Consider the following 27,635-nt stretch of genomic DNA (forward strand, 5'->3'; position numbering starts at 1 on the left):
CACTTTGTCCTAATTTTCCCAAGTTACCAAAAATTCTCTCATCTATTCAATATCCTTCATACATTTTCAAAGGGATTCAAGTCAAAACATTGGATAGGCAACACAAGCAATGTTTTCTAATGTTAGATAAATTCTCAAGTTTCATTATATGTTTTGGTTTGTTGACACAAAAGTCTACATTTTTGGCTGATGAAATCATACATTTCTATCCATAGCTTTATTTATGTTGTTTTTGATGGTGTAAAATAATGTATGCTTCTAATTTACCTTCTTTAAAATTTTAATAATAAAAACCTTTGATAGCTTAATATCTAGAAATTGATTGATTCTAATGCTACAACATATATCCATGTTTATTGTATATATAAACATTTTATTTTGTGCTATAAATACATACTTTTAGGCTCATATATTATCAAATACTGCAAGTGCTGGTGAAGTTAACTCAAGAAAGGCAATGGGCATTGCAGTGACATTCAAATTGCTTTGTCTGGCCACAAGCAGATGTAAAGCCTGGACACTGAAGAAAGAGCAAGAAAGACAGGCTCTCAGGCTTTTGAGAACAAATGTTTTGAGAAACTGATGAATTTCAGAATCTCATGGAGAAAGATAACGACCACTGAGCAAGTGTACAAGATTGCTAGAACAGAAAAGGAGCTGCTGAACCACATTAGGTCCTGCAAGTTACCTTACACCCACATGACAACATTGAAGCCAGTGTAATGACAGGACTTGTAGAGGGACTTAAAAGACAGGGAACATCAAGAAAAAGCTGGATCGACAACATAACTTGCATTTTCAGGGGCAAGTCTGCTGCAGACAACATGAGACTGAGGGGATTGGAGAAAGTTGACTCATTTGTATAGCCAACCATCGCAGAGCAATGATGGCATATTGACATGATGTAAGTTTCTTCCCTCAGTGTTTACAAAAATAAAATACATATATAATAAAGTAAAAAGTAGAAATACAAATATAATAAAATAGAACAAAAATCCCACTCTAAATATACTGTATATATATTTTATTTTTTTATTTTTATATATATATATATATATATTTATTTTAAACAGCAACATGTAAAACACCATGTACAAGAATCCTTTATGCTTTAATTTAGTTGGATGTGGATAAATTTGGGTAGTCCACACAATTAGTTTTACCTCTGATTACATAGACTGGGACAGTCAAAGATATCTAAATTCATAAATAAATTCATAAGTGTTAAAATAAAATAATGATTTAAAATAACTATCCCAACCTGTAATGACCAGTGTTGCCAACTTATCGACTTTGTTGCCATATTTAGTTTTCAGACCCCTCTAGCAACTTCTTTTCAAAAAAGCGACTAGCGACAGATCTAGTGACTTTTTCTGGTGTTATTGGAGACTTTTGGAGACTCGGACGTGAAAGCATATATCGTTCTGCAGTTACTGTTCTGTTGATTTATCCTACCCATCAATTTATCCTACCGAGCATGCGCACATCTGTTTTTGACTCGTTCAGTGGAATGCCTATAATTCTGTGCTACCTTAGAAGATATTCCTCATAGAGGGTTTAGCATATTACTTACTATAAAATGTTTTGTATACCGGCTAATATAAAATTACATTTAAATGTAATTTAATTAAAATCCTAATAAATAAATTTTATTTATGTCTGAGATACAGATCAATGGATCTATTGCTACCTATAGTTTATAATAATACATAGACCCATCGAGATGTGCTACCACTACTTATAATAAGATATAGACCTATCGACATGTGCTATCGCATATGCAAATTATGCGATGACGTCATTTAGCGACTTCTAGCGACTTTTAGGACAGCCAATAGCTACTTTCCTTACTGAGGAGTTGGCAACACTGGTAATGACTAATCACAGTTGTCTATCGCACTAAAGTGTGTATGGGGGGATATGTAAAAGAGCTTACCTGCGTGGGATGGCATGGCCACCCCATGTGATGATCACAGTGTATTTTCCAGTAAAAATAGGGTAGTAGTTGCACTCATACACCCCATCTCCGAGGTCGCACACCTTCACAGGATCATCTCCACCCTCTTTACATGCACACCAAAACAAAGTTGTTTTTTAACTATTTAATAGGATTGATATTTAAAGTAAACAAAAATGTAAATAAATGATTGCCAGTGTTCTTTGATAAAGTAAGAGTAAAACTTGGTTGTTTTAATATTAACAATTGCTGGTGAAATTTTATTTAAAGAAATCACTTACTAGGGTTTTTGACAATGATCCGCAAGTCTCCACTGCCTGCTCCTCTAGTGTAGACTTTAAAATCAGCCACCTCCTTTACCCGGACACCTTTGGGCTGAAGACCTCGGCCGATGGCTCGGCAAGCATTCGGGTTACTTGCTGATGAGTAGGGAGAGAAATTAGGTTTTGTACATAAAAACTTGAACACGTATAGAGACATTACGACATACAAAAGACACTGACGGACAATACAAACAGCTGCAGGGATGTTAGTTTGGATGCGCATGTTGCTGCATAGGGCATGATTACATATGAACTGTTACACAAACACAGCTATGAAAATAGACAATGAGGAAAAGAAATAAAAAGAAATAAATGGCTCAAGCAGCATAGCATTAAAAGTAGGTCTTTGTTTTGGAAATCAAACATTTAAAACACCATATTGTATTTTTAATACTTAACACATATATCACTTTTTACTATCATAAAAGAAAGAATTAACTGCACCTATAAGCACAAATTGTAACTTTCTGGAAAACGATGGCCAAACAGTTTAAAAAGAAGTGAGCTGTTAATCTGGTAATGTTAATACAGAGCGTTCATGGTGGATTTAATATAATAAGTTCTAAAGGTACAATAAAATGACTATAAATCAGTCCTTAAACACTATAAATTAAAGCTTTGTTTTAAAAGCAACTCATAAGGTGACAGAGGCCATTTCTTTTAGACAATCATATGCAAATATTTCACAGAGCTCTCAGCTGGCACAGTGGTAAAGTATGTTAACCCAGTACAGCTAAGATCATATAATCCATAGAGTGATCCATGTGCTATCGGCCTCCCGGGCGGCTGCACTGACATGACTGGTTCAGGTTGGCGGGGGGAGGGGTGAAAACAGCCCAGCCAGTGGGAGGAGCACTTAGCAGATGCACTCTCAATGCTGATGCCAAGCCTTGATAAAAATAGAAGGGTTGTGTCAAGAGGGGCCTCTTGAACCATGCCAGACCGACTGTGGCGACCCTTAAATATGGTAGCAGACATATGAGAAACTATATACATGAATACATTTCCTGTTTGGCCATAATGAAATGAGCCTTAAAGTCTTGAAATGAAAAAAATCTAACTAAGATTAATATAAATTGAGCATGTGTATGGCTGGACAATGATATTAGTTAAGTAAAGCCTCAATTGATGTTCCAGTTCATTTCAAAGCTGTTCAGTGGGGCTGAGGTCAGAGCTCTGAGCAGGCCACTGAAGTTTCTTTAAACCAAGATTTTCTTCAGGCCTTTCTAGGCCTTGCTTTGTGCACAAGGACACGATTGCTGGAATAGGAACTAGCCTTCCTTAAATTGTTGCTGCAAACTATATTGTCTATCTAGAGTAAACTGTGCTTGTCAAAATGGTCTGATAAATAAAGATGATGGAATTGGAGATAGGGATGATAATCATGAGGATGATGATACATACACATTATATGAACAAAAGTATTAGGACACACCTATTTATCATTAAATTAAGAAGTTTTATTTAGGCCTATTGCCACAGGTGTATAAAATCAAGCACCTAGCCATGCAGTCTCTCTTTACAAAGTAAATTTGAGTGTAGTATGATAATAGGATGTCGTTGCAACCATTCAGTTCATGAAATTTCTTCCCTCCTAGATATTCCACAATCAACTGTAAGTGGTATTATTAAAAAGTGGATGTGCCGCTCAGGTGGCGCAGTGGTAAAATACGCTAGCACACCAGAGCTGGGATTTCGAATACATCGTATTGAATCTCAGCTCTACCATCCAGGTGGGCTGGGTGGCTATATGAACAACGTTTGGCTATTGTTCATCCAAGGAGGGAGCTGGATAGAGACATCATAGCTAATGCAATTACGATCTCTGCTGGCTGATTGATGGCACCTGCACAGAGTAGAGGAATAATGCTGACGCCTTGTGCAGGTAAAAAAATGCAGTCGGCTACAGCTCGTGTCAGAGGGGACATGTGTCAATTCGCTCTCCTCAATCGGGGCGGGGGTCAGCACCAGTACAGAGGAAGCATAATGCAATTAGGTAAAAGTTGGATGCACTAAAAATCGGGAGAAAATGCATAAAAAAGTGGATGTGTTTAGGAACCACGGCAGGGGCCAAGAAGTGTAATAACTGCAGAGTTCCAAACCTCCTCTGGCATTAACATCAGCACAATTACATGGCCGAGCTCCTGTATGCAAGCCTAGCGTCGGACGGAGTGGTGTAAAGCCTACCACCACTGGACTCTGGAGCAGTGGAAACGTGTTCTGTGAAGTAACGACTCACGCTAGCAGTCTGATGGACAAGTCTAGGTTTGGCAAACACCTGAAGAATATTACCTGCCTTATAGCAATGTGCCAACTGTAAAGTTTGGCGGAGGAGGGCTAATTCTATGGGGTTGTTTTTCAGGCCCCTTAGTTCCAGTGAAGGGAAATCTTAATGTTTCACTATACCAAGACATTTTACCAACGGTTTGGGAACAGTTTTTTGACCTCACAATTGCTCCTTTAAACAATGGGCAAAAATGATCACAGACACTTGAAAAGTCAGATCTTGAAGTAAACCTTCTGAGTGGAATCTGTTACAGCTGCAAAGGGGGAGAACAACTCCACATTAATGTCTATGGTTTTAGAAAGGGATATTATAAACGCTCATGTAGGTGTAATGCGTAGATGTCCCAATACTTTAGTCATATTGTGTAACTAGACAGTCACAAAAGCCCAATGATGCTATAATCACAGATTTAGAAAGAATTATGGTGTGTACAGCATTCTGAACTATATTTTAATCCATTATATGTTCTAGGTTAGTTAGGGTTAATATATATATACTAATGGATGTCGTAGTTTAAGTAGATTACTTTGATATTTAGTTTAGTTGTTAGTTTTTATTTTATTATTAAATTTGAAAGCATTACATCAGAAATAAAATGATTTAATCAGATCCAGCCAACAGCTGAGGTCAAGCTGCATTTGCTTGATGACCTCAAAGAGATTAAAATAGAGCATTTGTAAGATGATCATCCAGCTTCATGAGTAATGGAGTTCTTTATATGCAGGATCAAGGCAAGACTAGCAGTGTTGTTCTGTTTCTGATGTCTCACACACATTCTCTCACACACACTCCCATTCATTCCAATTCCTTCCCTGCTGAAAGCTGTATGCAGTGTTCTGCTGTCACAGATGGGCCGTGCGCCAGGGCATGCCAAGAAGCTGAGAGATAAAAAGGCAGAAGGTCTAAATAGAGGCCGACAATGTTGGGCGAGATAAATAGGAACAAATGAGTACAGAGTACACAGAGGGTCAGGGATGAACAGGGATGGACAGGAAACAAAAGGAAAAACTTGAAAGGTCAGGAACAGACAGTAGGAGACATGGGGTGACAGAGATAGAGGGAAGAGAAGCGGCCAAGCTTGCGCAGGCACGTGCCGCACCCCAGCAGCCCATACTAACTTGCTCGCCTGGGTTTGGGCGGCGTTGGGGGCGGCACTTTCTTGGGCTTTTCGGAGGGTGGCGTGCGAATAGATTGAGGGATTATCTGAACCGGGGAGTCGGTCGGCACGCTGCTCGGAGGAGCTAGAAAAAAAATATAGCAACATTTTCAGAATATGGGTGCAATTATTAGGGGTGGTACCAAACCCCCGGAGCAGAGAACACAAACATTCCTGGAGACAAATGCCAAAAAGTACATTCTGGTATCAAGCACATACTGTTTTTGCATACACAAAAATCACAAAAAGTACACCATTGGATCTATTACATAAAGCATGGGTTCCTATCTCTCAAATTATTACATACTCTGGATAAATTCTATAAGATTTAAAAATGAACATCAAGAGACAGAAAGGGACAGACAGACAGTAAAAGATCAGTAGGGTCAGGAGAAGACAGAAGTATTAAAATGGAAGTGAGGAGGGAGAGATTGAAGGGGAGATTGGCTAGAGTAACAAAGATGCAGAAGTCTTGGAATGGAAAGACATAAAAATTCAAGAATTTTGGTCGAATTAAACCAAGATTGGGATCCCGCTCAGGTGGCGCAGCAGTAAAATACGCTAGCACACCACAGCTGACATTTCGAAATCCACGGTTCAAAAATCCCAGCTAGGCTGGGCGGCTACATGAACAACGATTGGCTTGTTGTTCACACAGGGAAGGGAATAGCCGGATAGGGACCTCATAAATGGTGCAATTACGACCTCTGCTGGCTGATTGATGCCGTCTGCACAGAGCTGAGGAATAATGCTGATCAGGGTGTGTCTCTCCATACACAAAGCTGATTCGCATATGAACTCGTCTCATGCAGGTGAAAAGATGCAGTCGGCTACTGCGCACGTGTCGGAGGGGGCGTGTGTCAGTTCACTCTCCTCACTCGGGGCGGGGGTCAGCATCAGTAGAGAGGAAGCATAATGCAATTGGGTAAAAATTAGGGGGGAAAAGGGAAAATGCATTAAAAAACAGTAAGTGCTTCGCCCAATTGGGAAGTTGCAGTAAAACATTACTTAATTTATCATAGTTATAGTAAATAAGTAACCAGTATTAGTTTTTCTAAAGTATCTGCTGGAATTAACACATGAAAAACAACATCACTTTCTAACATTCACTTTCACATAATTATTTATGCCTTGCCTTTTACTACATTGTCATTTTGTATTTTTTTTTTGACAGGTGAGCAAAGGCACAATGACCCACCACCAAGCTGATGCTAGACCCAAATGTAGTGGCTAAACAGATACAAAAAAGGAAGCCTACTGAAACACAAAAGGGACAGTCACTAAAACGTGTGTAAGTGACTACAATGATTCAATCATCTGGGGCAGGATTCAATATGGCATAAGCTACAAGTAAGCTAGCAGAGAGTCACCAAAACAAGGGGAACAAACAACTAGTAAAAGTGATCAGACTAGTGTCACACTAACCGGTTAACATTAATAAAAAAAATAACTAAAATGCGGCAAGAGTGGAACTACCGTTAGCTACTCGGTCCACCAATATGCCGCCACATGATCACAGACCAATACTTCTCCCTCTGGCCTTGCAGTAAAGGCTATATGAATAGGAATTGTGCCTCACAAATCCTTACAATCAAGAAAGTGCTTTAGAAATCTTTCAGAAAGAAAAAGACGAACGCCACACCGGCTGCCTAGCTTCCCACCTTTAGTTGAGCATTACGGCAAGACTCAGCACCGTCTTGTCTAAGAGCAACATTTTATAGAGGTGAGCTCAGATGTGTTGCATTAGTGCTAATGACCTTGGTAGTCCCTGGCATATATAGTTAAATTAAAACAACTGCGTGTTTTGGTAGAAGTAAACCTGCACACCTTTAACACCCCATTACTTTCTTTTAGCTTCTGTACAGAGACTGTATTTAAGGTTACAGAGCAGTCTGTTTAAACTTAACACTTTATGCCTCACAAAACATAATATTCATGATTACCCGATTGCTTCCTCACCTTCGAATCATGCAAGCTTACATCCATGATACAACTATATAATTGACAGAGCACTAATTAGACATCCTGTATAGATGAATACTGTGAAATTTGGCATTGTCTTGCTATTGTTACCTTTAGCTTCCATTTACATGGCACAGATTGTGTGCAGTGCAAACTGGGTTTGTTCCTGATCTTAAAGTTTGTTCCTAAAACTTTTAGGTCAAAAGGCTAATCTTACCCTCTGAGATATGGACAGTAAAGGGACTTCTGGGTATTTGTTGGCCAGCAAAAGTGACATAGATGACATGAGGTCCTTCCAGCATAGGGCAGAATGTGCAGCGAAAAACACTGTCACCCCTGTTCTCAAGTAGGATCTCCACTGTGTCCCTGCGGCCCTGCGAGTCCACGATGATCACACCTACATCACCGGCGCCTGCACCTACAAAGACAAAAAATTCCATCATGTCACGTGCATAATGGTTAAACAATATGAAATGTAAGATACACAATGAACTGCAAATAAATGATAATTACTAATTCATTAAGGAACTGTAATGGTTTAAAATGCAGGAAAAAATAACTAGGTGGTAAATTGAATAACAGTGTTTTGTGTCTCTACCTGCAGTGTAGATGTCAAAGTAAGTAGGCTTGTTGGCCATGTTGCCCACTGGTTCCAGGCCTGGGCCACGTGCCTGCACCTTGTTGGGATCTCCCAGAGCTTTGGACACATTCACAAGGAAAGGGCTCTGATTTATGTCCTGCCCAGCAAACAGCACCTTCACCTGGGCAAAGAAACAAACAAAAAGCATATTAGATCTGTCTTATAGTAGGACACAGCTAAAACACACACTCACACATATAGACACACGTACTTTAACCCATAATTAGTATTATTTTTATACTAAGACCAATTTAACATAAATTCCAGTTTCAATGAAAAAATTAACCAAAATTAAAAAAATTGTTCACTAAAATAGGCCCAGATAAAGGAAGTAAAATCTAAGAAATTACTGTCTAATGCTAATTATAATATATCAAATACAACAATATCAATAATGGAAAAAACTGACATATGCAAATAATTTAATCTCTACTGTTGTTACATTTGATGTGATGTAGACCTGAATTTTTTATGTTACAGTATTTTAAGTTTTTTATTTCAATTTTATTTATGCATTTTCTCCCAATTTAGCATAGTCAATTTATCTTCCACTGCTGGGGGATCCCTGATTGCAGTCAAGGAGGGTATATTGCTGCTCACGCCTCCTCTGACCTGCACGCAGCCCTTAGTGGAACCCTTTTTCACCCTGCACAGGCGCCTCTCTATCTGCCAATCAGGGTCCTTACACAGCATTTGAAAACCCCACCCACATAGTCAGGTCTTCCCACCCTAGCACAACTGCGTCTGCTGCAGGCACTGCCAATTATTCCCACTAGATGGCGCCCAGCCGACCAGTGGCAACGCCGAGTTCGAACTGAGGAGTTCAGAAGCTCAGCGTTGGTATGCTAGCGGAATATCCCGCTGTGCCACAGTATTTTAAGTTTTAAACATTGACGTTCTCAGATACCGCAGCATTCTACTGTTGTAGCCTACCATCACTGAGATTAAGGTTCGAATCTCAACAGTGCTATCAGTCGGCCATAACTGAGTGGGATGGCTTAAACCCTGTGAAGAATTGGCACCCTATACACAATATTCCTCCTTGATGAAAATAAATTAAAACTAAATTAAAGAGGTAGATTTTTAAAAAAATGTATTGTCCTGATATTTTTTTGGTGACAGACAGATGAACTTAGACAATTACTATGCAGTTTGGAAAATGTTGTTTAATACTATATATTATTATTATTTTAAATTACTTAAATTACTTATTTATTTTAGCTAATATAAAACATACTCAAACTCTTGCCAGACTTCTCAACTAACATAGCAATGCAACATCGCGACCACATTCTCAATATCTTATGTACATTGTGGATTGTATAAAAAACACTTAAGAGTATTTACAATATAATAGAATTTACAATACCTTATGGAGGCCCTCCACCTTGGGCACATAGACTACAGAGTAACTCCTGTGCTTGTCATTGTTTGGGATGACTCTAGCCTGGAAGAAGTCAAAACATAGAAAACAGTCAGTGAGAAGAGTATCATTCACTAAAAAATTTATATTGATACTCTTTCTACTACCTATAATTATCCAATATCAAATATATAATATAAAAACATATTATATAATATATATTTTTATTGATAATAATGAGTTGCTTCCGTATTTAGGGGTCGCCACAGCATATCATTGTGGCCCGCATACCAGATTTGGCACAGTTTTTTTGCTGGATGCCTTTCCTGACAAAACCCCATTCCTATTTTTATCTGCGCTTGGGACCAGCACTGACAAGTGCACCTCCCAGTGGCTAGTCTGTTCAGCCATCCTCAGTCATCAGTAATAGCCTATCATGTCTGTGTAAAAGCCTGACTGGCCAATAACACCACTGACATTTGAACCTATCTATAATGGTCTAAGATTAAAAATGGCTCATCTTGTTAACCATTTTCAAATCAGACAGAAAAACTTTCCTACTATATTTACTATATTTAAATGTTAATTTAAACATTTATGTTAAACAAGTGCCAATTTATTGAGCTAATGAATGCTAAATTTGCTTAACTAAACAGCTTGTTTGGAAGCCAAATGACTTTCTTTAATGGAGTCAATTACATCCATAATGGTGTCAATTGCCTTTCATTTGATTTAGGATGGCAACTTGAATAAATATTGTGCACATAAAGAATATATATTGTACACAAAAAATATGTTGAGCACATTAAGAAAAAAACCTGCTACTGCATTCCTCGCTTATGAACTATAACTACTTACAAGTTACTTGATTTAAAACATAATTCTGCTATGACCTTTACTAGAAAGTGCTATAAGTGCTAATTAGATGTAATTACTTACCTCCTCTGTGTGACCCTCAGGATCTTCAATGTACACCAGCACTTCTCCAAGACCTGCTTCCACAGTCTCAACCACAAACTCTGCCGGCTTTAACACCATGTTACCCCTGGGTTCAATACCTGCAGAGACAGACACATGAGTAAGGGAGTAGCAGAGTATAAAAACAAGTAAAACCAAAGATAATGTAGATTAATGGTAAACACAGAAATTTTTACTGATTATTAAAGACTTTACTTACCGGGTCCATAAGCCTTAGCTCTTTGTGGATGCAAGGTTTTGGAGCGCAGTGGAGCACCTGGCTTCAGTTTGGATTTGGGGAACTGAGACAGGTAGGTCATCACAGAGTGCTCGTCCACATTCGGGTCCACAATCTCCTCAGGAGCAATAACCTGCATAGGACAAAAAACAGTCAATAAGTCTTACAGTCAATAAGGCTTACAGTGGGTGAGATTATTATATTTGATGACCGCTTTGTCATATTCAGGGTTGTAATGGACATAAGTCTATACCAGGATCAATAGCAAGGTGTGAAAACACCATAAAAAGATCACTTTTTAAAGTTCTTTTTACATTTTCACTCACTCATTCACACTAATTACATAATTCTGGCGATGATAAGTAACCTAAGTGCTTATAAAGTACTTTTTTGAAAAAAATAATTAAATAAAGGACTGTGTGTGCCATGGCTGCTGTTAAACAGTTACAAGTCATATTATATGCTATGTCAGTGGTCAAACATCCTCAAAATATAATGTATCCTTGCCATTTTTATTCTATTTTCCAATATTATTCGCCATTATTTCTGAATGACTGCACATCTGCTATCCACTCTTTCCCTTCTTTGACACCACGCAGTTCAAGTGGCTGCTTTATTTAACACCAGGCCTGCTGTAAATAATGCTACACTGGAATTTAGCACAGCCACTGAAAGAGGAATGAACTCGAGTGAGAAAGAAGGAGAGATATTAAGAGAGAGAATAAGATATGCCATCAATAAACAAAATACTAATACTAATACTAGTTCTGTAACTTAGTAAATGTGTTTTCTACATGCTATTCACTAGATGTTAAAATAAAGTCCATAATATAACAATAAAATATTATAGCATGTGTTTGTATTTGAAAATGTCCAATTGCCACTGTACCATAAGGACAGTAGTAGCTTAGTTGGTAAAGCTTTGGCCTATTGAAGATTGTCAGTTCAAATCCAGGCTCTGCTATGCAGTCACTACTGGGCCCTTGAGCAAGGCTTCTAACCCTGTCTGCTCCAGAGGCACCGCACAATGGCTGACACTGCGCTCTGACCCCAGCTTTCAAACAAGCTAGTATATGAGGAAAGAGAATTTTGTTGTACTGTACTCATGTACAGTGCCTTGCAAAAGTATTCAGCCCCCTTGAACTTTTCAACCTTTTGCCACATTTCAGGCTTCAAACATAACGATATGAAATTGTAATTTTTTGTGAAGAATCAACAACAAGTGGGACACAATCGTGAAGTGGAACGAAATTTATTGGATATTTTAAACTTTTTTTAGAAATAAAAAACTAAAAAGTGGGGCGTGCAATATTATTCAGCCCCTTTACTTTCAGTGCAGCAAACTCACTCCAGAAGTTCAGTGAGGATCTCTGAATGATCCAATGTTGACCTAAATGACTGATGGTGATAAATAGAATCCACCTGTGTGTAATCAAGTCTCCGTATAAATGCACCTGCTCTGTGACAGTCTCAGAGTTCTGTTTAAAGCGCAGAGAGCATCATGAAGACCAAGGAACACACCAGGCAGGTCCGAGATACTGTTGTGGAGAAGTTTAAAGCCGGATTTGGATACAAAAAGATTTCCCAAGCTTTAAACATCTCAAGGAGCACTGTGCAAGCGATCATATTGAAATGGAAGGAGTATCAGACCACTGCAAATCTACCAAGACCCGGCCGTCCCTCTAAACTTTCAGCTCAAACAAGGAGAAGACTGATCAGAGATGCAGCCAAGAGGCCCATGATCACTCTGAATGAACTGCAGAGATCTACAGCTGAGGTGGGAGACTCTGTCCATAGGACACAATCAGTCGTACACTGCACAAATCTGGCCTTTATGGAAGAGTGGCAAGAAGAAAGCCATTTCTCAAAGATATCTATAAAAAGTCACCTGGGAGACACACCAAACATGTGGAAGAAGGTGCTCTGGTCAGATGAAAGCAAAAACGAACTTTTTGGCCACAATGCAAAACGTTATGTTTGGCGTAAAAGCAACACAGCTCATCACCCTGAACACACCATCCCCACTGTCAAACATGGTGGTGGCAGCATCATGGTTTGGGCCTGCTTTTCTTCAGCAGAGACAGGGAAGATGGTTAAAATTGATGGGAAGATGGATGGAGCCAAATACAGGACCATTCTGGAAGAAAACCTGTTGCAGTCTGCAAAAGACCTGAGACTGGGACGGAGATTTATCTTCCAACAAGACAATGATCCAAAACATAAAGCAAAATCTACAATGGAATGGTTCACAAATAAACGTATCCAGGTGTTAGAATGGCCAAGTCAAAGTCCAGACCTGAATCCCATCGAGAATCTGTGGAAAGAGCTGAAAACTGCTGTTCACAAACGCTCTCCATCCAACCTCACTGAGCTCGAGCTGTTTTGCAAGGAAGAATGGGCAAAAATTTCTGTCTCTCGATGTGCAAAACTGATAGAGACATACCCCAAGCGACTTGCAGCTGTAATCGCAGCAAAAGGTGGCGCTACAAAGTATTAACGCAAGGGGGCTGAATAATATTGCACGCCCCACTTTTCAGTTTTTTATTTCTAAAAAAAGTTTAAAATATCCAATAAATTTCGTTCCACTTCACGATTGTGTCCCACTTGTTGTTGATTCTTCACAAAAAATTACAATTTCATATCGTTATGTTTGAAGCCTGAAATGTGGCAAAAGGTTGAAAAGTTCAAGGGGGCTGAATACTTTTGCAAGGCACTGTATATGTATATATGACAAATAACGGCCTTCCAAAGCCTCATTGCATATTCTCATTGCACCACCTCATGAACAACATCTGTGCTGGATAGATGGCCCGCAGTCTAGCATATGCTTCTTACGGCACATGTAAAGTCTTTGGGTTCTTCCTTTTACCATCCAGGTACTCCTCAGCTGCTAAACTCAGCTTTTACAGACCACTATGCCAGTGGCATGGCAAAGACTCAATTTTAAACATGACAGCACAATGGTGCAGCTTCAAGCATGGTGCCATTTAAACTTGCCTCCGGTCAAGGAGGAAGAAGTATGGCAATACTGGGGGTGTATTCCTGCCTTGCACCCAGTATTACTGGGTGATGCTAAACCAATCAAGTCTTGACAACGATGAAAAGGTCTTTACTCATTTCAAACAGGACGGATGATCTAAATCAAGATAACTCCCACTAAAGAGTCATATTGTAGGAAAGTAACAGACCTAGCAGGGGAAAACAACTTATGTGCCCAGCATTTCTGGAATAGGCTAGACACACTCCATACTTAAACAGGAAGAACCAGTTCTTAAAGAACTAATAAAAAGTATTTACCTTTATCTTACCTACCATTAGACTAATAGGATATTCTAACTATCTGTATATATGTTTGTTCTCGAAGCAAAACTTCATACAGCAGAATAATAATAATAATAATAATAATAATAAGTTAAACTTATATAGCGCCTTTCTCAATGCTCAAGGACGCTTTACAACATTTTACAATACAATACAATACAATACTTTTACAATACAATACAAAAACTATGAAAAATGCTCAGTAAAGAGAAGTGTTTTAAGCAAAGATTTGAAAATAGTGAGGGAAGACGCAGAGCGGAGAGCCAGAGGAAGGGAATTCCAGAGGCGAGGGGCAGCACAGGTGAATGAACGGCCACCCATAGAAGCCCGCTTGAACCTGGGTACAGCCAATAAGTCAGAGTCAGAGGACCTAAGAATAGTCCAAAATTCAGTCCAAACCTTCATGATATATGAGGTACCAAAAATTGCATGCTGCTGGACACACTAAAACACTTCCATAAAAGATCAACCCAAGCAAAGACTGATCTGGTGAATTTTCAAAATTCAGAGCATTTCTCACGGACAGAAGGTCATTCCATCTAATGAGGTTAGTGACTAAACAAATTACCTAATCAAAAACTTTTATTAAGAGGGGAAAAACCTGCAAGCTTAAGGATATGTCATGATACTCACGCACATATACAGTCCGACACAAACACAGTCTTGTAATCGTTAACAAGGAAACATGAGGTCATATGTATGTTTTCTTTTTAAATTAGCGGTTATGTTTTCCATGGCAGGTCTGGCTAATTTCCGCTTAGGAAAAGACAAGCCACCAGCCAACAGGAAAAACAGCAGTAGAAATACTCATAGCCAGAGGTGGAAAGAGTACTAAAATATTGTACTCAAGTAAAAGTACTATTACTTTTAAAGTACTTTTACTTAAGTACGAGTAAAATTACTAGTCTAAAAATCTACTGAAGTAAAAAGTAACTCATTTAAAATGTACTCAGAGTAAACGTTACTTAGTTACTTTTTTAACAGGAGAGGGTGTCTCTTCTGTGTAATGCAAACAGGACAAGTGGATATAAATCTCACAATAGTTGTTTTGAATTAAAATATAATAGAAAAAAACATGTTGATACAACATTTAAAACATTTAGGGATGTGTAATGTGTCATTCTAGTACAGACCATCCCATAAAACTTTTTCAACCTGTATAACCACTAAAGTTGGCATTAATTGTGGATTCTATAGACCAGCCTTCTTTTCATCACTAACAAATACCAAACAACAGTCATACTGCAAATCTCATAACTCAAAACAAGTCCAGGTTACAGGTGTTGTGACCTTTACTAAATGACCCAAAGAAAACCGTCAAGATGTAGGACAAAACTTTGCCATTCTTTGACATTAGACTATGTTGTCAAATAACGAAACATCAAACTCCAAACATGTTAAACTTTTAAAATCACCCTTCCCTACTCTATACCTAAATTACAGCTAAAATTTAATTATTTTAGCACCAGTTTATTGTCCATCGCAGAATTCACTGCAGCAGTTTCCCAGACGCGATTTTTTTTTAGCGTTTTTTTTTACTCAGTAACGGATTTGATTTAAAATATAGTGAATTACAATTCTTAATACAAAATATACTTAAGTAAAAGTAAAATTACTGGTTGTAAAATCTACTTTAAAAAGTACACAAAAAAAACTACTCAATTACAGTAACGTGAGTAAATGTAATTCGTTACTTTCCACCTCTGCTCATAGCTGTACAAAGATTCTACTGAACAAGAAATCTGAAAGTCTGAACAGTTAATTAATTAATCAATTTATTCATCTTTACTCACAAATCCTACTTGACCTGTATTTAAGTAAAGAACAGTACAAGACCAGATATTTAATGTTTAAAAATAATACAAGTTCAGTTGCATTCTTCTAAAATTTTACACAAAAGGGGCAACAATTCTTTGCAGATTCTGTTAATAATTCTGCTTAGCTTAATTAAGGTAAGTTAGCCCATGTTGTGGTCTCAATCTGCTAACCAGACATCCCAAGTCTCCCGGAACTTCCGGGAGTCTCCCGCATATACATAGCGGCTCCCTGATGCCCGCAAGTCAGATAAAATCTCCCGGAATCTAGAACGAGCGGCCAAGAGCGACACAAACACACACACACACACACACGCAGGTAACACAGACTTTTTTCCCTGATTGCGTATTAAATCCGTTATCTGATATACAATCTAGCGCACTGTGTAGGGAACATAAATCAATTGTCTAATATACTGTCTAGTGCACTAAGTAGGGAACATAAATACGTTATCTGATATACAATCTAGCGCACTGTGTAGGGAACATAAATCAATTGTCTAATATACTGTCTAGTGCACTAAGTAGGGAACATAAATCCGTTATCTGATATACAATTTAGTGCACTATGTAGGGAACATAATTAATTATGTAATACACTATCTAGTGCACTATGTAAGGAACACAAATCATCATCTAGTTATACTTTCTAGTGCACTATGTAGTGAACATGAATGCGTTATCTACTACACTATCTAGTGCACTATGTAGGGAACATAAATCCGTGATCTGATATACAATCTAGTGCAATGTTTAGGGAACATAAACCAATTGTCCAATTCACTATCTAGTGCACTATGTAAGGAACATAAATCCGTTATCTGATATACACTTTAGTGCACTATGTAGGGAACCTAAATCCGTTAACTAATACGCTACCTAAAGCATTATGTAAGAAACATAAGTCTATTATCTAGTACACTATCTGGTGCACTAAGTAAGGGGTTTGGGGGGTCGGGGTCGAAGTCCGGGTCCGGGGTTACCTCCCTGAAATGAGTTTTTGCAACTTGGGATGTCTGGCTAACTAACACACACATGGATGTACACACAACGATGTACACACTAAAAACTTCATTTTCATTGCCTAGATCACTTTCCATCTCCCTATATTACACAGCACTGTAATCCATAATGTAAAGTACAAGCTAATCCTCCTTTATCTGACATCTTTATAAGACAAGGTGAAGACTGCCTACCTGAGGCACTCCGAGCCAGTCATCAGCCTGCTGCATGGCCTCTCTGGCATTCTCCACGGGCTGACTGGGATCCCACATCTCCCAGTCGGGACACAGACCTGACCAAGAGGAAGGAAAAAGAACAAGACAAGATACGAGTTAATCACTGGATGCTGACTATTCTTTTCAGGTCGACAACAGGCCTCTGCTGTTGCAACCATCAAAACAAACAAAGTAACACAATGTTGTATGGTGAGTGTGGAGCTAAATATGCCCCCAATTAAAATAGACTGGGCGCTTCCAATTTGCACCTTTACAACATTTTGTAATTATAACACAGGATGAACTGACACTGACATTATGAATTATCTTCTAATTTTAGTCATTTGCATTTTCAGCAAACGTTTACAAATGAGCAGATATAGTTTTTTTTTAATTCACGTTTAATTCAAAAACACTATTTCCTTTATGCCTTATAACTGTTTTGATAAGTTAATTTTTCTGGAATGCTTTAAAAAAAAGTTGGAGGTTTGATCTCAAGCTGTCTTTCAGCAAGCCTTATCATCAAACATTATTGACAGATCTTACTACTACAGCGGTAGAACCAGTAGATCTTGTACTAGATCTCACCACCAGTGTTCTTGAGTTCAAATCTCAGCCCTGCTATCAACCGGCTAGGTGTGATTGGGTTTGGGTGTGATGTTTAAGGTTGGAAAAGCCTAAGGGATTTCTCACTGCTGCTGTAATTATGGCCTCTGCTGGATAGTCGATGGTGCCGGAGAAAAACGATAACAGAGATCAATGCGTCACTCTTCGTATGTGATAATGATCCCTGTGTGAACATGCCTTGTGCATGTGAAAAAGAGGAAGCATGTGTTAGGTATGGCCCTCCTCTGTCAGGATAAAGGTCTGTAGCAGTAGATGAGATATAATCGGGAAACTGGATACGGATATTTGATTGGGGGAAAAAATATATATTCATAACTATGTTCAACAATCTGGTGGAAGTACTGTTGAGAAAAATGGATACTGTTACAGCAGAAAAGATTTGGTCAAAGCTATATTAACTTTAAAGATTTTAAAAGTGATGGTGAGGTGTTAGGTGTCTGCAGCCTTTTGATAATATAGCATCTGTGTAGCATTAGAAACATGAACTGCAAAAAAAGTTTGACAGCCTTTTATAATAATTTTGTTTAGTAAACAAAAATTTATGATTTTAGTTCAAATATACCACATACAGTGGTACCTTGTAACTCAACGTCCAATAAACTCAATCTCTGAAACTCAATGCCCTTCGTCAAGAAATGTGTACCCTTAAAGTCAACGTGTACCCTTAAACTCAAAGTGTTCATTTTTTTTGTAATTTATTTATTTAATTTCAAATCAACAATGAACAGTCGCTTTGTTCAGTATTTGGCTTGAGCGGTGCGGTAAAATGTCATCAAAGTGCGAAATTCACCAAATTCACTCAATTTCCTCACTGTTTCACTTTTAAACTTGTGTTACAGCTCAAGGTGCTGAGAAATTGTAAAAATCTGCTTTTTTTTTCGAGAGTCTGAAACGCTTATCGTTAAAAAACCTTAACGTGACATAATGTATTAAAAGAATGACATAGTAACACTAAACCTCTCTTAATTATTACTGCTCATAAGTTCTCTCCACTAATGAAATTCCTCGCAAGCCGGCTCAAGGCGCCTTTGCTGAACTCACTAAGGAATACGGTATTCCAATATCAAGCATCTCCACGACTAAGAAGCATAAGAAAACATTGAAGAGGTAAAGGTAAAGAGCAGGTTTTATTGTATTTTTATATTGATATTTGAACTGTTTTCAATTGAATTTCAGTGGTTTTTATTTTATATTTGTGGTATTTTCAGTGTGTAAGTGTCAAAAACAACCCCATTATTTTACATTAGCCTAAAATATATGCAGTTCCACTGGACCATGAAACACATTACATTACACATTATGGTTTCCCATACATCCTTATTAGAAAAAATACCTTGAAACTCAACGCCTTTTAAACTAAACGCCAGTCCCAGAACCAACTGACGTTGAGTTTCAAGGTACCACTGTAATATAATACAAAAATATAATACATGGTTTGTCTTCTCTGTTTTTAAACTTTTATCAAATTTGTTAATAGGCCCAGACAATAATTTATCTCTGAATAAATAAAGTGTCTATCTATCTATCTATCTATCTATCTATCTATCTATCTATCTATCTAGATAGATAGATAGATAGATAGATAGATAGATAGATAGATAGATAGATAGATAGATAGATAGATAGATAGATAGATAGATAGATAGATAGATAGATAGAGGACAGGTTCCACTCGGAACAGGCTTTGCCAGGGTCGACCAAAGAAGTTGAGTCCACGTGTTCGGCGTCATATCCAGAGGTTGGCTTTAAAAAATAGACACATGAGTGCTGCCAGCATTGCTGCAGAGGTTGAAGACGTGGGAGGTCAGCCTGTCAGTGCTCAGACCATACGCCGCTCACTGCATCAACTCGGTCTGCATGGTCGTCATCCCAGAAGGAAGCTGACGCACAAGAAAGCCCGCAAACACTTTGCTGAAGACAAGCAGTCCAAGAACATGGATTACTGGAATGCCCTGTGGTCTGACGAGACCAAGATAAACTTGTTTGGCTCAGATGGTGTCCAGCATGTGTGGCGGCGCCCTGGTGAGAAGTACCAAGACAACTGTATCTTGCCTACAGTCAAGCATGGTGGTGGTAGCATCATGGTCTTGGGCTGCATGAGTGCTGCTGGTACTGGGGAGCTGCAGTTCATTGAGGGAAACATGAATTCCAACATGTACTGTGACATTCTGAAACAGAGCATAATCCCCTCCCTTCGAAAACTGAAGGTAAAGGTGATGGACTAAACCCAATTGAGCACCTGTGGCGCATCCTCAAGTGGAAGGTGGAGGAGTTCAAGGTGTCTAACATCCACCAGCTCCGTGATGTCATCATGGAGGAGTGGAAGAGGATTCCAGTAGCAACCTGTGCAGCTCTGGTGAATTCCATGCCCAGGAGGGTTAAGGCAGTGCTGGATAATAATGGTGGTCACACAAAATATTGACACTTTGGGCACAATTTGGACATGTTCACTGTGGGGTGTACTCACTTATGTTGCCAGCCATTTAGACATTAATGGCTGTGTGTTGAGTTATTTTCAGAAGACAGTAAATCTACACTGCTATACAAGTTGTACACTGACTACTCTAAGTTATATCCAAGTTTTATTTCTATAGTGTTGTCCCATGAAAAGATATAATAAAATATTTGCAGAAATGTGAGGGGTGTACTCACTTTTGTGATACACTGTATATATATACAGTATATATATATATATATATTCATCTATCTATCTAATCTATCTAATTATCTATTTATTCATCTATCTATCTATCTATCTATCTATCTATCTATCTATCTATCTATCTATCTATCTATCTATCTATCTATCTATCTATCTATCTATCTATCTATCTATCTATCTATCTATCTATCTATCTATATATATATATATATATATATATATATATTTCCAACACTTTCTGTGCAGCTAGAGTTTTATGCAGAAGCTTGTCAGGCACACATAAACACACACTGACTTACTTACAAACACCTGTATCCAACAAAACACCTCACCATGCAGTAAATAGACTCATAATTAGTCCTGAAGCACAGTATGTCTATACCTGAATTTTGTCCTAAACTGCTATATCCTGGACACTTAATAAACATTTTGGGTCTGAATCTCATATATGAGCATCATATTCCCAATCATAATAATTCTATATCCATTTCTTATCAACTTTATCTTGGTAGGGGTCATGGTGGGTCCCTAGAAGTCACCTAGGCACTGGCTGCAAGGCAGAAATACTCGCAGGACAGGGTACCAACCAAATGCAAGACAGTACAAGACACTAACGCAATCACCTTCTCACACACTCACTCACTTGCCACTCACTCAATCATTCACACTGAAGAACGATTTAGTGTAAACAATCCTTTGTGGTTTCCTGGAGAAAACCCACACATACAAAAGAGGAATTTCCTTCACAGGCAAAGACTGATTGACCCATGTTGCCAGCTGCACCACTAAGCTGAACTGACCATCATATTTACATTCTCAGAAACACATTGTAAAACTAAGCAAAATAAAAGTGGCTTACATACATATGGCAGGTACAATTTTCCTGTCATGTCATCAACTTTGGGCCATAATAAAAGTTTAGCATTAATCCTGCATTAATTTAAGGTTGCACTTAAGGAGCAGCCTTTTTCTGAATTGCACCTTTTTATTGATTTACCTGTAATCCTGCTTAAAAGGTAATTTCAAGAATTATCTATCCATCCAATAACTACATAAATAAAATTGTGTTAATAGGTTTTGAGCTCTTCAACATGAGAATTTAAATCTGCCCGAAATTTACTGCATGATATTACACTGTTATTTATTTATTAGGATTTTAATGTCATGTTTTACACACTTTGGTTACATTCATGACAGAAACAGTAGTTACTCGTTACACAAGATTCATCAGTTCACAAGTTTATTGTCAAACACAGTCATGGACAATTTTTTGTATCTCCAATCCACCTCACTTGCATGTTTTTAGACTGTGGGAGGAAACCGGAGTTTGCAGAGGAAACTCACACAGACATGGGGAGAACATGCAAACTCCACACAGAAAGGAACCGAACCGCTTCACCTGAGGATCGAACCCAAGATCTTCTTGCTGTGGGGTGACAGTACTACCCACTAAGCCACTGTGCCTCCCTATATTACACACTGCTATAGCTAAATGGATAGTGAAAACATTTTTTTTTTTTTTTATTAATTTTGTCTTTCAATGTATTTGTTTGTAAATAATTCAGGCATGATTATTGGGCTAGAAACATTTTAAACAAATTCACTAACACTTGTGGCTATGCAAGGTTTGTTAAACACTTGCATTTCAAAATGAGGCAGGACACAATTTATTACACAACACAAGTGCAAGACACATTACTCTGACAAGAAAATTACTAAGTAAAGGAAGAAAAAGCTTCTGTAACGACTTGTACATTATGCTATCACCCCATAAGTACTGACATTTAAACCTAGCCTTAAACTACATACAGTCCCCCTAGTAAAGAGGAGCAAAGGGTTATAAGTAAGACTCTACCTAATTCACGGCCGTGACAATTGCACCACGTACCATGAAATGAGCCGCTGTAAAAACACAAATTTAAGGTTTGTGTTTAACAATTTAACATTTTTCATTCACGTAGCTTATGAAATATGGGGCTTAATATGAGGCTGTCCTTGCAATCATACAGTAATTACGTTAGTGTAAGAGACTTTACTGTGGTGTAGTGTGCTAACAATGTTTGATGTATGTGTTTATGTATTGAGTGCATTTTGTCCCTTTGTGGATTCCATAATCAAAGGAAAAGAGTGCTTCTCTACACACGTGATCATCTCTCTGTAGTCTGTGCTGCAATCATTTGTGTACAGTTTATTTCTTTATAAACTCAGCAAACTCTAAAGATGCTCAATTACAATCGGTTAGACAAAATGTTCAACACGTCAAAGTCGAAGTCTAAACTCCCAACTGATTATGTGGATGCAGACTGTGTATTGTAGCTTCCACTGATTCTATAATTCAATTTCTGAGTGTTATTTAATGCCTGCTGTAAATATGTGGCATTTTTGTTTAAAAATCTGTGAAATCTGTGATTTAAAAAAAACGGGGTTATTAAAATTAACCACATTTTCCTGTGAATTTAGTAGGGTCCTAGCTATAAGAAATTCGTCTTTCACTGAATAAGATTAATCTAACACTGAAGAAATGAGAAAAATCTAACTTTTAATTCAATTTTTTTTAAATCCCTAAATAAAAAATAATTATTCTTAACAAAATCACATGTGCTACAATTACTGGCACCCCTTAGTTATGTTTATTTTTTATATTTTAAAGTTTAAAGATGAGATTGTCTACAAACATTTAAACAGTAATCCATGACTTGTTTCAATTAGGTGTATTTATGAGGTAACATACAGCCCAAATACTTATTCTTTCACATGGGAAAGAACACATGAATTAAATAAGGGACAAGTGTGTTGATTGAGTCAAGGAATAATGCATTGATCAGGGTGTGGCTCTCATTACAAAAAGCTGATCCGCATATGAACTCGCCTCGTGCAGGTGAAAAGCTGCAGTCGGCTACTGCACACATGTCGGAGGGGGTTAGTCTCAGCTCTGCTCAATTAGGGTAAGAATCGGCATCAGTAGAGAGGAAGCATAACGCAATTGGGTAATTGGACGCGCTAAAAATTTTGAAGAAAAAGGGGAGAAAATACATAAACAAAAAAAATTGCATTCTTTGGCACCAAGTCTACCATCACGTGCCACCTCAATGCCAACAGATTGTTTGAAAGGTGTGCCAGGAAAAAGCATTCCTGTAACCTAACCACAAAATCAGATACACATAAGCTTTATTCACTGTAAAGATTTGCAGATAAACTTGCGAGAGGTCTGCCATAAAAGCACTTCAGTACGCTATCCTGATTAAAGTTTAAGTTTAAGGGCAATCAACAAGACCAAGAGCCCAAACTAAATATTAGACTTGTGGCAGGGAACCTGTATAAGATACTTTTCTTCTATGAGGAAACCAGATGTGTGGCAGCTGTGTGGTGAGATCCTGAGAAAGTTATTCCCTAAAAACTGCAATAGCCAACTAAAATGTACTTTAGGAAAAGACTCCATATACTGACTACAGGTCAAATAATGGAAACACCACAACACACTGGGTTTTAAATTCATTGAGTCTTCATAAATTCATTAATCTAAGTGCACAGCTGTGTCTTATTTTCTTCTAGTGTACACTCTTTTCTTACAAATTCATGATGGAAAGAAGGGTTGCAGGCTGCTTTGCATCTTTTACACTTGCAACCTTCACATGATCATTTAATAGAAAACACCGCTTTATTGGCCATTAGATTTCTGTTACATATGACATGACATTTTACTGCTAATGTATTTTTCATATAAGACCCTGCACTACTTTCCTCTGAAATCCTAGGAGACCCATTATTTCAACTTGGATTTTTGAATATAATGGATAAATCTTATATTATTCCAAATTATTATTTTAAATGTATTTTTTACAAACGTCACTAGAGCAGCACGGTGGCTAAGTGGGTAGGTAGCACTGTTGCCTCACAGCATGAAGGTCCTAGGTTCGATCCCCAGGTGGGGCGTTTCGGGTCCTTTCTGTGTGGAGTTTGCATGTTCTCCTCATGTTAATAAACAAACAATTGTCAATAGAAGTTTAGTAGCAAATGAAGACAAAATTTACAATGCTAATAAGCATTATATTGTAACAAACTAATACGTTTTTAAACAAAGCAATTTTTACTGTTCTCTTTTTCTGTGTTATTGAGCTACAAACCCTCATTTTAGAAATTGTGAAATGGTTGTGACATTTTGTAAAATGTCATTCTCATAAACATTTATTTAACTGACAGTAGCACAAGGACATGACTTTTAATGTTTTGACTGACCACATTGTATTTTGTAAGCATAAACATTATTTGAATTTAATGCCTCCAACACATTTAAAAAAATAAGAGTAAAATGTTACTCATAAAAAAGTTACAGTTGCAGCAGACACATTTCTGCTAGGGCGGGATGACCGGACTATGTGGGTGGGGTCTTCAAACACTGTAAGGACCCTGATTAGCAGATAGAGAGGCACTTGTGCAGAGTGCATGGGTGAAAAAGGGTTCCACTAAGGGCTGTGCACAGGTCAGAGGAGGCATGAGCAGCAATATACCCACCTAGACTACAATCAGGGATCCCCCAGCAGCGGAAGACAAATTGACTACGCTAAATTGGGAGAATGCTTAAGTAAAATAGAAAAAAGTTCAATTCTAGTCCTCATTTATGCACTACAACAGTATGGCTTTGTAGAAACAGAGTGTGTGCCTGACTGGCCTGCCTGCAGTATAGATCTGTCTCTGATTGAAAATGTATGCTGCATCATGAAGAGAAAAAAACAAACAATGGTGACCCCAGTTTGTTGAGCGGCTGAATTTTTGTATCAAGCAAGAATGGGTGAAAGTTCTGATTTGAGCTGCAGATTTTATTTTGTGATTGTTTTTTTCATTTATTTATATAATTTTGGCCAATTCTTTTTATTTTGTACTTTTATTTTTGTTTGTGTTTTTTAGCTTCAGTATTGCTTGGCCTTGGTTAAGCATCCTGCATATTGGGTACATTCAGGAATGGTGTTTGTATATTTGTTTTGCACAAAGCAGATAAAACAGAAAAAAACTGTTGTCTTAGTGCATTTCTTTCTTTCTTTCTTTCTTTCTTTCTTTCTTTCTTTCTTTCTTTCTTTCTTTCTTTCTTTCTTTCTTTCTTCTCTTTTCTTTTCCTTCTTTCATTACCATGTTGTGAATTAGATTTTAAATACATGTGCAATTTTTACCCATCAGTCTACACCTAATCAGAGATGAGAGACCAGAGATATTTTCCCTCATGTTGTCTGTTACATTTAGCAGACTCCAGATGGCCTGTCATATACATCTTACTCAAAAAGTGGCTTCCATCTTGCCACACTACCATCAAGGCTTGATTTATGAAGTCATTCAGAAAAGGTTCTCTGTCCAACAGGTTCTCCCATCTCTGCACAGGGTTTTTGGAGTGAGCATTTGTTGAGCCTTTTATACCTCCCTGATCAAAACTCTTTGCTCTGGATGCCTAATTTGGTCAGATGGCCAACACTAATAAGGTTTAAGGTTGTTACTTGAATGAGAAAAAACGGAATTGCCCTGAAAAAACCATTGTCAAAAAGGTCACACATTTGCAAATTCTAATTCATTAACAGAGACAGATATTCTTGCCATGCCATACTTGCTAAATACTACAACATCCACATATTTAAATTTGTGTACCTTTAATACCGTCTCATTCAAAGCTGTTTATACAAAGCAGTATTTTCCCACAAAGCTGAATATCTGGATTGCAGCCATTCAGAAAATTGTGTGTATCAAAAGACTGTGTATAAAGATATGATGTTTGGAGTCTATTGCAAAAAAAAAAAGTAGTACAAGCAATCATCATGTGGCAATCATTAGATGACATAAAAGGAGATGGGCATAACTTAACAGGCTTTTATTCCATCTACATAATCAGAAAAGCTCTTATAAAATACACCAATTAGACTAAAAGTGCCCATTTTATCTGTTCCAACAGTCATTATGTTGGCATAACACTTTTAGTGTGCAAGAGTTTGCACATCTGTTGTAGTAAACTGTTAGAAATTGTGTTAAAATGTAATTAGGATGAGTGGTTTAACATCCTGGCTTTTGTAATAACACAATCATTTACATACTCTTCTGTCTACCTAGAAGATATTAGACAATCAAATGCAACTGAAAGTGCCAACATCCAAAAATGTTCAGCTACATTATGTTGCATGAGCAGCCATTTAATAGTTTTGGAGCAGTCATATTGGCCTTCACACTCTGTACTGTTATAGAACTACACTGACCCATAAGTGACCCGGTTAACAGTTAAATTAGACAGTAGTGACCTGAATGTGTAGCAGGTAGTGTACTGCAAATAGATTACAGGTTTAAATAGTGCTGACAGTTACTGTCTGTGTGAACTTCAGGGTTTTTCTCAGATATGCTGGTTCCATTTCACACCTCAAAAACATGAATTGGGACACTGTCCAGGGTGTAACAATATAGGTGCTGTCCTGAAATACTTGCGCTAACTCAGTAATAGTATACTAGTTGATAATGTACAAAATTCTAAAGCCTTGCAAATAAAAATACATGCAATCTGCAAGGAAGGTACCACAGTATACCCCCTTGATTAAAGTTTGAGTTTAAGTGGAATTAGAGACACTAAGAGCCTAAACAAAACACGAGACATGTTGCACGGGCAGAGAATAAAATGCTTGTCTTCTTTGAGGAAACCAGATGTGTGGCAGATGTGTGGAGTGAACCAAACTAAAGGTTTTTACTTATTGCTGGGCTGAGAAATGTATTCCTTAAATGCAACACTTTAAAGTTTTTTAGTTTTCTATATTTTAAACATATTTGCATTTATTTCTAGTGATACAGTTAGCATGTACGGTTAACATGTACAGTGATTAAGATTTATTAATATAACAATTAACTATGGGTGGAAGTTAGAGATCAATGGCCTTACAGTTTTTGCCTTTTCACGCAAGGATAAAACATGAAAGGTTTTCAAAAATAATAATATTACAATGTATTTTTAGCTTATTTTACTAAATCAGTAAAGCAAAAGTTCTAGAACCAGAGTTCTTTCAGTCAAAACATGTTAACAGTGGTCAAATGATGGGGCTTGGTGCTTTTAGGTGACACACCATACTTATTTGGTTCCTTGAAAAGAAACAAT

The 27,635-nt window shown here is 37.7% G+C and overlaps 1 protein-coding gene across 1 annotated transcript in view; it reads right to left on the reverse strand.

The window, feature by feature from the left end:
- The window catches only part of flncb (filamin C, gamma b (actin binding protein 280)), a 139,609-nt gene that overhangs the window by 57,498 nt on the left and 54,476 nt on the right, over positions 1–27,635 (reverse strand). Inside the window, exons 3-11 of the mRNA XM_062994728.1 lie at positions 17,215–17,312; positions 10,866–11,016; positions 10,628–10,746; positions 9,695–9,772; positions 8,284–8,446; positions 7,903–8,103; positions 5,686–5,808; positions 2,239–2,376; positions 1,937–2,063 (exon numbers count right to left, since the gene is read on the reverse strand). Of these exons, the coding sequence (XP_062850798.1) occupies positions 1,937–2,063; positions 2,239–2,376; positions 5,686–5,808; positions 7,903–8,103; positions 8,284–8,446; positions 9,695–9,772; positions 10,628–10,746; positions 10,866–11,016; positions 17,215–17,312 (1,198 nt within the window). The remainder of the gene's footprint in view (positions 1–1,936; positions 2,064–2,238; positions 2,377–5,685; positions 5,809–7,902; positions 8,104–8,283; positions 8,447–9,694; positions 9,773–10,627; positions 10,747–10,865; positions 11,017–17,214; positions 17,313–27,635) is intronic.

This window comes from Trichomycterus rosablanca, chromosome 1, assembly GCF_030014385.1.
Source record: "Trichomycterus rosablanca isolate fTriRos1 chromosome 1, fTriRos1.hap1, whole genome shotgun sequence".
Lineage (NCBI taxonomy): Eukaryota > Metazoa > Chordata > Actinopteri > Siluriformes > Trichomycteridae > Trichomycterus > Trichomycterus rosablanca.